A 14,221-nucleotide genomic window follows, 5' to 3' on the forward strand; every position below is an offset into this window, starting at 1 on the left:
ATAATGAATTCAGGGAATGTCTGTAACTTTTTGACACAGTGGCCCAGGGTTAACATAAATGACTTGGCAAGTGATACCTCATTAATGAGGTGTCCTTTGAAGACAGCCATTAGTTGTTATTTAAGTAAAATGCTTTTTACTTTTACAAAAAAAAAGAAAAATCACACTGGACATGAGTTTAAGATGAAAATTACTGGTTTGAGTAAATCTATGTAAAAAAGACATTAAGGTTCATTTAAATACAGCTAATAGTTTGTTAGGAATAATGTAAAGTTGGATCAAAGAAGACAAATGGATGTTCTTGGACATGGTACTAATAGATTGATCCAAACATTACTGAGACTTAGCTAGAAAAACGTTAATTATGTTAATTGACAGACAGATTTACAGGTAACCTTGATGCACTGAAGGTTTTAAGAATTATTATTAACATTACTAACTTCCATTCTCTTTGGTTCCTTAAGAGCTTTCTGAGCCATAAGAGAGGTTTTACTAGTCATTAGGAGCAGACTTTGGGGTGGCAGCAATAGCACTCTGTCTGATTTGTTGGTGACAATCTGGTGCTGTAGCAGAAAGTTAAGAGGTTTTCTGCAGTTGCAGCAACAGTTCAAAAGCACAAGTTCAAGCCAGCTTGTTTTACATTAACAGAGATTCAAAACTACCACTGGGTGGAAGTTGGGGAGAGACAAACAGAAGCAAAACTGTATTGCTCTTTGGATTGCCTAAGCTGTGCTAGCTGATGCTGATCACAGCTTTGACTTCAGAGACAAATGTGTATCAATTTCTCTGAGTAAAGAAAAAAAAATGAAATGTAAAGTTCAATACCAGTAATACTAATGGTATTCATGCTATTGCCGAAGCACTTTTGGAAGCATCTTAAATTTACTTCAGTATCTTTTGTAGTGATTGTAAATAGAGAGAAAATACTATGATTCTGTACCAAGACCAGAACTGGTTTTATCCTGACTTAAGTGTTGCTTAAGTCAAGTGAGGGCAAGAGATTCCTCTTTTCTGGGAACATTTGTGGTAAAAAACTTAGCTCTTTTTTACAGTCTTGAAGGATTAACTCCCTTTAACACATTCCCTTCTCTGAATCTCTTCCAAATGACAGCAGTAAGTGAGGCAAGGAACAGAAGGATGAACAGTAAACCATAGCTAGTCCTCTGGTGGCATGGCTTCACTTTGCTATTTTACAGACTTTATACTCCCACCACCCCTATCTTCCCATGGGAAGAGAATTTTATTATTTTTCTATTGTGCAAGAAGCATTTGAGAGAGCAACTTGAGTCCTTCTTTAATCTTTTAACCTTTTTGGGTGCAAGCAATGTAAGTCAGTATCAAGCTTCTGACCTCTCTTTCAAAGCATTTTGGAAGAGCGACTTGTGGGCCGCATGGATTATTTTCATGTTCCAACACAGTAATGACTGGTTTCTCCACAAGTTAATATGCAAGCCACTGAAGTCATGGATGCTGAATGAAGGCCAGAATGTGGTTGATTGTTATGTTAGTTTTATGTAGACATAAGTTAGAAGAAATGAAAAATTTATTTTTAGTCATACTAGTCTATATTACATATAAATTTCTATACCAGTTTATAATAGGAATTTTTTTAGTCTGATGGGATGGTTTATTAATCTATACCTCAAAATACATTGATGCTTTGCATTTTGCGAAGCAAAAATATGTGTAAATAGAATTATATTACTGTCTTTTTGGGAAGCATGTTTTCTAGTAACTGGTTCTGCTTTGAGTTGGCTCTCGTATTTCATTAACAGACTGAAACACAATTTACAATAGTGATGTATGGTAAAGAATGCAGAAATCATGTCACATTTTAATTAAGCATTTTAACGTAATTGCCTTATCGTAGAATCATAGTGTAGTTAGTGTTGGAAAGGACCTTAAGATCATCTTGTTCCAACCTCCCTGCCATGGGTAGGAGCACCTCACCAAATCAATTTACACTGATAGCAAAATGCACTTGATTTTCAGTGGCTCTTTTCAAGTGAAGGAGAGTAACAGGAGAAAGTCCACTGTGAAAGCTAAGATTAACAGCTTTAACATTTTAATGTTAAAAGCTGCATTGTTTATATGAAAGAAGGTGTCCAAAATACCTTTTATTTTCTTTCTGGCTTAATTACAACTGTCTTCCTTGTGGTCACAAATGTATTGATAAACATTTTGGTCTGGACCTAGTCCTCTAATGCTTATGAAGACCTGAAAACAGTTTGGGACTTGTTAATTATTTTATCAATGACTGCCAACCTGTGTTTGTAAGCTAGCCTTTTGTTCTGAGCACTTCATATCTGCATTTAGTGTACTACTAAGTACTTACAAAAAAATCATACGTCTATGTGTATATCTGTAGTTACATATACACACTAAGTTAGAATGCATTTTGTATTTTCATGTAGTACTTTGGAATAAAAAATATATTAAATATCCTACACTACTCTAAAACAGAAATAAAGGAAATGCATCATATTGCACAAACATTAAAACATGATTACATTAAGGCATTTCAACAAATAGATGTTTATATTTTAATAGAAACCTATTTAGAAAAGAGCTCAAGAAGATGAAACCATTTCCATTATATTCTTTCCTTTTTGGATAGTTCAGCTATCATGATAGTTTTTATACAAAGCACAAACTCAGTATTTAAAGTCATCAGTACAGAGAAGCATATTGAAGGAACTCTATTACCTTTTATTCACTAGAAATAGCTGGTACTCATTATTGTCAGATGTTTTTAAAACACATTACTGTTTGTAAGAGGATGTTGCAGTATTGTGAGTCTCTGCTTGGATGTACACAAGCACATATCTGTAATTGCTTGAATAATTGCCAAAGCACTTTCTTAAAAAGAAAACTAAAAAGCTATGTTCAATCCTTATTTAACTCTTATTAATTCCAACACATTACACAAGAGAGAACTTTTGGCTTACATTCAGTTTATTCATTAGAAAGCAGTATGATATATGATCAGTTTTTGTGTACAATCCATAAACCTCATTCCAGAGCTTTTTGTAATAGACAAAACAGAAGAAATCCCATGAGCCCAGTTTAAACGGATAACATACCTTTGTTTTGATGAGTGGTGAGATTACTGAGAAGAGTTGACTATTCATTGGAATGAAAATATACATTGAAAAATACAGTGCAAAACATAAAACTGTGTATTGTTTGGCCTGGAATTAACTATCTAGGCGATTTTTCAACAAAGCATTTGCAGTTTACAAACTTTTTTTATTTTACTGCCCATGGTTTGTAAAGCCCTTCACTGTGCATTTAATACACTCATGTTCAAAGAAACTGTTTCCTCATGGTCTCATAGAAAAAGTAAAATGATAAAACTATTTGTTAACAAAATCATAGCATCTGATTTGGAATATTACTCTCAATTGGTAATGGAGTTCTCAATTAGTAATGTTTTCCTCCCTGAAATTTAAATATTTATTCAGGTTCTCTAACTGTAAGGTTGAAATGCCAGTCTGGTTTACATTGTTATCTAATGGCTTATTTTCAACCTTGAAGTTCTGTTTTTATCATTTAATAATATCATGCTAATAGATAATGTCTTTGATCCAGTCCACAAACATGGTGACTCGAACATACACTCCTGGTCGTTTGGAAAGTGCACACTTGTAGCCAAATGATGTTACACCAACCAAAAACCATTTGTCCCCATCTTCAGATGTCATAGGGCCACCTGAATCTCCCTGCAATATGAAATTCAGAAGTTAAAAGTGAACACTGTGAATTCTGAAGCACAGCCTGTTTATGCTGTTTTGTTTGTGTTGATCCTTAATTGTAGGCATTGTGTACCTGTTTGTCTTGGGCACCAGAAGCGAGATCAATATGAATACTTGCATATGGAAGAATTCTTGAGATAGATAATAGATTTCTTTTCTTTTTTCTTTTTTTTTTTTTTTCTTCCTTTTTTTCCCTTTTTTTTAAAAGAATATGAACTTAAGCTCTTACCAGTTTTTCAGTACAGGTCTGGGTTTCAAATTATTTTTCTGCTTCTTACTTTTAAATTTAGCCTTTCATCTTTCACAAAGCCTAGGTAAATGTGTAGGATTATTTTTTAATTAAACCTATTCAGACAACATGCAGTTATATTCTTGGTCACCCCAGACTTTCTGAACTTCAGATTTAGAGAAAAAATTGCAATATTACCAGAATAGGAGGTGTCCTTTTCTCAAGGACATCTGCTGAACTTCTCAATAGTTTAGCAGATGTAGCATTGCAATTGAATGTGGAAGACCAAATTGATTCATCCCACAGCCCGAGCAGGTGATGTAGCCATGAGTGTCTTGTTTTGATGAGAAGGAAAGCAACGACTATTTTTTTGTTGTCTATCAAGTTAGTTGGGTATTGTCTACCCAGTATTATCTCTGTCTTTTCATAGCCCTGTGAATGGATCTTTATAGGAGAGATCTGCAGAGACTTGAGCATTAAAAGACTTCTGCCTGTAACTCTAGGGTGTCTGCAAATGTTCAAAGGCTGTGACAGCAGCCTAAAGGCTGAAGCACTATTAGGACTTGTTCATCTTTGCTCATGGTTGAACGGTCGTTGATCACAATGCTAGTCCCTTGTACTCTATGTCATCCTGTGTGCTAAGCTGATTTTTTTTTTTTTTATTATGAGGTTCAGAAGGAAAAAAGGAAAGAGGAAAGCCACAGAGGCTGAATGAATGGCAAGTGAATTCGGGCTTGCATACACTCCTTCTAGACTAAACTAGCCAAAGCCACTGTACTTGATGAAGTCTTAGGTCACGAGGGCAAGGCAGTTGCAATTACATGGGAGAGCTCATTAGACTTGATGAAACCCAGCCAGTCTCCATGCCACAGACTCCATATTGTTGGAAGAATTATGTGACAGCCGGCTCTGACTAAATCCTCAAAGGGAACAGTGTGCTGTAACCAGAGTTGGAATGGATAAAACTAGGTACCCAGGAAAAGAACAATGCAGAAAGGCAACCTCTCCAAAATACTGTGGCTTCCACCTACACAAGGTCTCCAGAGTCTACAGATTCTGGGGAAAGGCATCATTGATCTCTCCCTTCGGGAAACATTTCTGAGATTTCAGTTTATTTGGTATTTGTTTCTCTGTACTCTGCTTTTCCTTAAGCATGTCCTTTTTTTCTTCATGGAATTACTAAGAAGGAATTATTCAAAGCTTAGTGAAAGCTTAGTACAGAAAATTTCCAGTCCTCATATTTATCTTCCTCCAAGGCTGTTTATGTCAAGATGACCAAAAATTGCTTTTTACCTTTTCAACTTTTATCCTGATAGAGTATCAAATGGGAAAAATACTGTGAATAGAAATTACATTGGTGAAAAGTGATTGTCCTGGTTTTAATGATTGGAGGATTAGAAAGCATTTTATTCAGTAATGAGGTCTATGCAAGTATGAAATGAGTCACTTGTATTTACCTGACAAGAATCTACTCCTCCTTTGTCATATCCCGCACAGATCATATTACTAGTAATATGATATTCTGGCATCTGTTGTTGGCATTTTTCATTTGAAATGAGAGGGACCTCTGCTTCTTGCAACATATCTGAAGTGGGACCTGATGAAAATACAAAGTACAGTTACCTGCTGTAATAAATACGTACATCCTGCTCAGAATTCTGACGGCTTTTTTTCTGTTCCAGCATGCTGGGCACGCTACGGAGCAGCAGGAAACTGCCTCACTTCTGTACTATTCAGGTTCATAAGCCTGTAACACAGTCACTGATTGAACATTGCTCATTAACTGAATCCTAGCTTTCACTTGTGTAATGGGACTGAATTTGGTTATAATTAAATCAAGATTACTAAAATCAATGACTATGAACTCACTGTGGGGAGATATAAGGGATAATAAAGGGTTTAGGAGCTTGAATTATTCTCACTTTGAGTACTTAAACTTTTAAAATTTTAAATGCAATTTTATTCAGAAAATGTAGAAGTGAATGCATACAAGTAACTGTGGAACTGAAATGGCATGTTTATTATTTCACAGAGACTTCAAATCTGGAGCATATGATATACAAACAGAACATACATTTCACAATACAGTCAGTGTGCTTGGCTTCTGGGGAAAACTGTTTGCACATTGTCAGAAAGACTAATCTTCCTCCTCCCCCACCCAATACCTGGAAAAAAGATGTATGTATTCCATGTTGAGAAAAGTTGTCATCATAAATTCTAAGGGGATATAATAAGGTTTTTTCATGATTCAATTATCTTAGGTATGTATATATTTTTGAACAAGTAAGTTATAATTTATTTTGCTTTGGCGAAGAAGCAGTGGAGGGGGATAGTTCCCAAATTTTTATATGGGGGAGTATCTCTTTAAATTATTTAACTTTAGCAACCCCTGTGGAATCAGGAGCAAGCTTTCCTTCATGACTTCATGCCTATCATAATTTTCCAAGCAAATGACCCACCTTCACTCATAATAGTACCCCATCCAGCAATGGAGCAGTTAATTCCTGGTAAAAAGTGTTGATTTTTTTCTGGTAAGCAGATAGGTTGTATATAATCTGTGAAGAAGAAACAAGCAATCAAATTCAACCTTTTCCCTGTATTCAGGTTTTTATAAAGTCACATAAGAAAATGTTCATTAATTCAAGCCTGCTTTTTGGGCAAGATAGCCAGGAAGTACTGGACTGCCTCCAGAATGATTAGATTGTAAAAAAATGTACGACCACCCCATCACCCTCATGTGCTTAACACAGAGTTTTGCATAATAGAGTAAAACTGCTTTATGGGAAAAGAGCAACTCACCTGTATATTGCACTTCGTATTGCAGGTGCATGAGAGCAATATCACTATCTTTTGTAGATCTTGTGTAATGAGGATTTATAATTATTTGATCAATGTTTTGAACTACTGTTGAAGGCTGTGTCATATCTGATTGGTCATACAAGCCAAGAACTGCTTTCCACTGAGATGGTTTTAATTGCCTCCTAGAAGTTGCAAGGAATTCACAATTATGAATGATTAATGAAAGTTTTGAAAAATATGTTAGGTAAAATGCTAATTTTTAACCTCATGGTAATTCATAGCATTTGCACATTTTGTCAAAATAAATAGAATGTAGCAGAAGTGCTTAAAATTTTGGCATAGTAATGCTATCTTAAATATCCAGACTCTAGAAATACATGGTCAATTTTTTATGTTAGGCTTATAATGCATTATGTATGAAGAATTAATCAGACAGTAGTGCAGAGGAGGAAAATACATTAACTAAATTACTCTGTCTTTTTAAACACTGTGAAAAATATTGCTGACTGCCCACCAGGCAATTAATATTGGTCCCAGTTAGAAAATTATTATGGAATATCCAAAGAATAGTAGACATAAGATGTCATTAGGAATGCTGCAGCTCATAGACTCAGAAAACTGATCTTTTAATTTTTTTAATCTAAATAATAAAAAAGTAAAAATTTGATATAATCTGCATTTTTTTGCTACACTATGCATGCTAGTTTGAGGCTGCATTTATGTTAGAGAACTTAATTATTTGCTATTTGTTAATCAACTGGTTCATAGTTCCAAAAATATGTTTTCAGCCTGATTGTTGTACTGAATTGGTTTGACACCAAGAGGTTATCTTGTTCTAAACTACTAGCATTTAAGTTGAATGCTTAGGATTAAAGTCTGAAACTACAAGCTCCCACTTGGGAAAATGCCAGTAAAGTCAAGATGATAAGATTTAAGTGAAAATAGAAAGGTGATTTAAGGGAAAAGGAAGTAAAAAGACAGGTGTGGATTTATTGTGTAAAAAGTAAGAGGGGCCTGATCCTTCTCATTTCAGTGTCTTTGTGTGGAATATGTCTCCTTGGAATATAGCTCCTGTCACGCAATGAGGCATCATTAATGTATCAGCATAGTCTCCACTGCCTTACTACTTAGTTATTTATAATGAAAATTCAGCTGTAATTTTGAATATTAATGTTTTTTTTTTTTTTGCCATTCCATTTTCTAGGTGTCTCAGCACTTGTTTTTATTATAGATGTTATGGAAGCAAACCCTAGAAAATATTTTCATATGCATCACTTCTCACTTTGAATAGTACAAATAACACCATCTAGAGGATATCCAATATTGCCTATGGACATAAATCAAGATTCATGTACAGTAAATCTTATCAATCTGTGATAATGTACAGTAGGAACAGCCAATACTCAGTTTACCTTTCTAAGATATGATGTCATCCTTTCTACCACTGGCAGAGATTCAACTCATTAATGGAACATCACATTAATTATGGGTTAAGTGCAAATGCTCAGTATTAAGACCATATATTTAAAGTGCAATTCATCACTGCTGTTTAGTTTCCATGATTCTCTGCTTTAAAGTAAGGACTAAGGGTTTACCAAAAAGTAAAGAAGCCTTTAGCTGAGCCCAAAAATGATTCAAACCAGTAATTAAACAGTGAGCTAGTTGTTTATTTTTTATATTGGTGTCAAAAATTATTCATAATATGATGTCTCGTTAGTGAACCTGCACATAAAATAAATGTTTCATTATCGTTAAAATAAAAAAGACGTGGCAAGGATATCATATGTCTGTCTCAGCTAGTTGGAAAGATGCCCTAGATTCAGTGGAGAGAAAGCAGCACTTGTGAATTTACAACCATTTCACGCTAAAGTAAACGTCTAGAAAAATGCCTTAAAAGGTGTCACACCACAGTGATTTCAGTATGATCTTTTGAAAGGGTGTTTTGCTCTATACAGGATTGATTGATGGTTCAGGTCATACTTTAACCCAGCCTTACTGACAACTATCCACCACTTGGATACTTGAATGCTGTGGGAGTATCAGAATGTGTTAGCTTCTGAGTGCAATGAACATTACCCATATACACAGTGTGCTGCTGTCACCAGCCATTCATCACTGACAAGGGAAGCTCCACAAACAGGTCTGGAATTAAAATGGAGTGAAACTATCCAAGGCCAAGCCTCTCTTCTGGCATCACTTCCACCTACAATCCTTGTTCTGTAGCTCTGAGTTACCAGGTGTTTTCCGCAAGCTAAAAAAAAAAAAATAAATTAAAATCAATAAATTAAAAAAAATGCAGTTTTTTAGGGGGATATAGCATGTTTTATTAGACTAGCTAATATTGTTGGGAAAATTGGCTTTGTAGTATCTAAACTGCTATTCAAAAATATTGTTACTGTGGAAAAAAATTGAGATTTTATAGCTGAAATCAAGATAAAACTTTATAACTTGGATTTAGATGTGTTCTTTCCTCAGACCTTCTGGATTTTTTATATGTGTTTTCAGAATACTACCATCTCTAGTGTATACTTAACACTGAAAACAAGTGAAGACTTTAAATTTTCCTGTGTTTATATCATTACGAGTATAGCTTTTATAGCCCATTCCCTAACCTTTCAATTCAAACTATAAACATTAGGCTTTATGGACTGAACAATTTGATTTCTATGTGAAATATTCCCAGGGTATGTCTACTTACGTTTATTGTTGCATTGCAGATGAACCACCTGGTTGTTCAAACAGAATTCTCTAGAATGAAAATGCAATTAAATCACAAATATCTGCACACCAACAAACACTATATGACTGTCAAGTATACATACATAGACATTTATATATAAATGTCTATAAGCATATATCTACTTACACACTTCTCTATATAAACACATTATCAGTATAACTGTTAAATATATTTATCCAACATGTTTTAATTATATTTTAATTATAAATACACAACATTATATATTGTACTGTATGTACATATTCCTCTTCAATGGATACTGAATTCGTATATTTTACAAAAATAAAAGTAGACACCCCTTGCTTTTTAGGGAAGTGAGTCATCTGTGACAGATTCTCAATTAAATTGTAACTGTGTATGGTATTTTTTCTATATTTTGAGATGTTTTTAATACCTTACCACTAGAGATCAGTGTGACCAAAGAATTTAAGAGGATAGTTTGATATCGTTGTATCTTTACTAAGGTTATAATGCAGTGTAAAATATATAGCTGCATTTAAAAGGTTAGAAATTATTTAGCAGAGATATAAAGCCAGAGTCTGAATAGCGCAAGACCACAGATCAAAACTACTCAAGCATTTCTGATACCCAGAGGTTTTAAGATTATCTTCATAACTTGTAATGAATCTGAACACTTCAGACAGTATGTGTACTAGCAATTTAAATCTGATACACAGAAATATATCAAAAAGGAAAAAAAAAGTCTGCCAATGGCTAATTTACAATATGCATCTCTATGATTTTTAAATAGAAAATGGGAAGATATTATAGGTATTATGTATCCCTCATTATGTTTGCTGTAAAATTTTATTATAATGCATGATGTAACCCAGCATTTTCACAATCGCATAGTGGTGCAAGAAGGACAATTGGAAACTATAACCACGCCCCACATTCCCAATTAAATCTTCACTACAACAGCATAAGAATGAGATATGCCTCCAGCCCTGAGAGTCCCAAATAGCAATTTTCCCCTTCAAGATAGATTCATAATTTTAAACTAATTTAACAAATTACAATTTGTAGTCGAGTCTATATTGACTTCATAAGGGTGTCCCTTGGTAGCAAGACAAATGTCAAAGAGGACAACCAGAAATGCATAAATCCACAAGAAATCAATACCATTTTCTGCATAACATAGGAACTAAATACTCTTGACCAAGCTCCTCCCATAGGCTCTAAAAGAATGGTTGGTACTGTATATTAGCTTTTTTATCTGATCCTATGTTTTCTCTTAGGTAGATGCATAAACTAGCCAAAACAATATCCAATATGTCAGATTTGTCCCCATTTCTTTTTACATGGAAACAGGGAGTCACATGTATTGAGGGTCTTTTTCCCACCACCAATACCTACTGACTAGTAGAAATTATGCCTCTCTGAGTGCCCTCTAAGAAGCAGCATGCTGGCCAGAAATCTAGTATAGCTGGGAAATCTGAGAGTATGATCTTCACTTAGGACTGACAAAAGCAATTATACCTGTGAAATCTGCTCACATACATCTGCAAGGCAGGATTTCTCCCTGTTAAAAAACTATTCTGCCAAGGATATACATTGCCTAAGGACATCAGAGAGCAGTTTTTCTGTCTCTGCCACCACAGCTTTCAAGTTTCATCATATAAGTGCCCTCCTTTGATTCAATGATAGTTACACTTGAATAAAGACCAAAGACAATGTGAGAAATACATTTTATAATTTGATGAATTTGGGGGTTTCTTAATTATCAAGTATGTGTGATCTTTCTATCATTCATTATATGTACAAAAAGCGTGTGAATCTCTAACAGTTTCACCCTGTAAAATGATTCCTACCAGCTGTCCAGATGAAACATGGTAGAAGATACCTATTTTTGCAACAGAAATACATCTAAGATAAATGAACTTATTCTATTTCCTCCTGAATTAATCACTTTTTAGTGTTTAATAGATATTTACAGAAGACATCTTTAAATCATTACCACTTTTTAAGATCTCTTGTGGCAATGCTGGTTTAGCCATCCACTCAAGAGGAAAAGAAAAATAGCTTGCAATGATATTCCATTAATTGAAGATACTTTCACCACCAGTGAGAATGATAAATGTTTAGGATTAACAGGTTATAATAAGAACATAAACTGTACCCCTTTAAAAATATTTTTTTTACTGTAGATAAAACATGGCATAGAAAATTAAGAATTCTCTCCTGCTTAGTTACTACATGGTATGTCTATAAAGGAAACCTGAAAGAACACAGACTCTTTCCATCCTCAACATGGTTTCAGCATTTTAGCAATTAGACAGTAATTTTCTACCTCAGTGCTTTTGGTAGGATTCCAGAAAAAATGTGTATAATAAGTCCTCCTATAAGCAGAAAGACAGTAATTGAAGTAATTGTGTATATTTTGCTTTTTAATTTGATGATGGCAAGCCTTTCTGCTTTTGGAGGTAAATTCCAGAATTTCCTGAGAATATAATCCCATGCAAACATTACATTTTCATTTAATCTACAAGAAACTACAAGTCTGTAGGACACTTCAGAATCAGAACTGTCGTGGTTTAAACCCAGTCAGGTAACTCGTTCGCTCACTTCCCCCCCTTTCTTGCCCTCCCCCTGCTCTCGGAGGGACGGAGAGGAGAATCAAAAAGAATGCAACTCCCACAGGTTGAGATAAGAACAGTTTAGTAACTAAGGTATAACACAAATCACTACTGCTACCACCAATGATAATAATGATAAAGGAAATAACAAGGGAAGAGAATACATCATCTCACCACCAGCCGACCGACCGATAACTAGCCCCCCAAGCCCGACCAAGCTCCGACCGATACCTCCTCCAACCCTGCAGACCCCCAGCCCTTCCGGCTAACTCCCAGTTACATCCTGGGCATGACGTGCTGTGGTATGGAATACCTCTTTGGTCAGTTTGGGTCAGGTGTCCTGTCTCTGCTTCCTCCTGGCTTCCCCTCCTCCCTGGCAGAGCATGAGGCTCACAAAGTCCTTGGCCAAACCAAAACATCACCTATCAGCTCTGTTCCCAAGCTGAAAGTCAAAACACTGCACTGCACCAGCTACCAAGAAGGGGAAAAATGACTGCTACTGCTGAACCCAGGACATTATCCACCCCTTATTCCATACCATTCACGTCATGCTCAGATCCCACATTTTCAATATACCATCACTCTTGGTGCACTCTTAACTTAGTGCATGGACCAGTCCCTATAAAGCTGCTGAGTCCATCTGGTCCATGACGTCAGGCTCCATCTCTTGTAACAGTCTTCCAGAGCAGGAGAGACTGTGTGCAGTGTTCACACTCGTGAATAACCTGGGCAATAGCATCCATTGCTAAGTCCACCCCTCGATCATGAGTCCATCTCTGTGTTGCATCTCTGCTCTGATGGCCTGAAGTGCCATGGGCTCACCAGGCTTAAAATAATTCACTGTCCCCTTCAGCAGTTTCTGCAGCTTGTTGCTGGGGACTCCATACAGCTGCCTTCCATCTCCGATGCTTCCAAAGCACTGGAGGGGCCCAGTGGACTAGATACTTGTCCATACTGTCCCACACACCCTGCCACTCCTGGCTGTCCAGCCTTGGGGAAAACCTCTTGGTCCCCCCATATCCTCGTCTAACCCCAGACAAGACCCAAACCTGACTCTGCTTAACTTTTGAGATCAGACAAAATGGTCGTGGGTAGAACACAGTCTGTGTGTGCGCCAACATGCTGATCCCCATCACAATCAGCAAGCAGGTCCCAAGGATACTCAAAGGCCATTCAAAACCTCCAGAACTCTCAACTGATGCTGCTGTACTTGTCACTGGGGCTGCTGTAGCTGCTGTGCTTGCCGGCTCTCCCACCGCCAGCTTCTCTTTTCCTGAGTCCAGCTCTTCCCCCTCTGCCTTGCTGGGAAATGCTGCGTGGTCTCCTGCATCCTCCTGGGGCTCGGCGGGCGGCTTCCGGGAAACGCTCTCGGCCGTCGCGGGGCTCGGCTCGGCCGCGGGGCTCGGCTCCTCCGCGGGGCTCGGCTCGGCCGCGGGGCTCGGCTCTTCCGCGGGGCTCGGCTCCTCCGCCGCCTTCTCCCGCTGCTCGGCAGCCCCTTCCTTCTGCTCCTCGACCGCCCCGACCTCCTCCACCGGCAGCCGTCCCCTCGCGGCCTCCGGCCCCGCTCCTGCCGCCGCTTGGTCCCCGGGGCCGCTCTCCCGGGCCGCTTCGGCTGCCGCCGGCTCCCGAGGCCGCTCCCCCTCGGCTCCCCGCAGCCTCACGAAGATGGAGAGTAGGGCGAGGGCCAGGACGGTGAAGAGCAGCCGGACGGCCACGTACAAGTCCAAGGCCACGTCCGTCCCGCCCTGCTGCTGGAGCCCGCCCGTATTACAAGCCATTGCCATAAAGCACAGTGAGACAAGAACCTTAGCCCAGGCCCCATACTTGATAAACACTAACACAGCAAATACCGGCTCTACGTAAGTTACAACATTCTGAAGCTGTGAGATCAAGCGAAAGAACTCTGAGAGCCAATAAATCAACATTGTGACGAGTGACTATTAATCCAGTCAAATCTGTCGTTATCTCAACCCTTCGAGCCCCACGTTGGGCGCCAAAAAGAACTGTCGTGGTTTAAACCCAGTCAGGTAACTCGTTCGCTCACTTCCCCCCCTTTCTTGCCCTCCCCCTGCTCTCGGAGGGACGGAGAGGAGAATCAAAAAGAATGCAACTCCCACAGGTT

General features: G+C 37.7%; 1 protein-coding gene across 1 annotated transcript in view; it reads right to left on the bottom strand.

The window, feature by feature from the left end:
- Nucleotides 1-2,939: 2,939 nt before the first annotated feature.
- The window catches only part of TMPRSS15 (transmembrane serine protease 15), a 56,476-nt gene continuing 45,194 nt past the window's right edge, over nucleotides 2,940-14,221 (bottom strand). The window contains exons 24-29 of the mRNA XM_062622334.1: nucleotides 9,482-9,531; nucleotides 8,860-9,034; nucleotides 6,784-6,965; nucleotides 6,444-6,539; nucleotides 5,442-5,581; nucleotides 2,940-3,722 (exon numbers count right to left, since the gene is read on the bottom strand). Coding sequence (XP_062478318.1) covers nucleotides 3,567-3,722; nucleotides 5,442-5,581; nucleotides 6,444-6,539; nucleotides 6,784-6,965; nucleotides 8,860-9,034; nucleotides 9,482-9,531 — 799 coding nt within the window. The 3' untranslated portion in view covers nucleotides 2,940-3,566. The remainder of the gene's footprint in view (nucleotides 3,723-5,441; nucleotides 5,582-6,443; nucleotides 6,540-6,783; nucleotides 6,966-8,859; nucleotides 9,035-9,481; nucleotides 9,532-14,221) is intronic.

This window comes from Pezoporus occidentalis, unplaced genomic scaffold (assembly GCF_034315485.1).
Source record: "Pezoporus occidentalis ecotype Australia unplaced genomic scaffold, CSIRO_AGI_Poc_V1 ctg24, whole genome shotgun sequence".
NCBI lineage: Eukaryota > Metazoa > Chordata > Aves > Psittaciformes > Psittacidae > Pezoporus > Pezoporus occidentalis.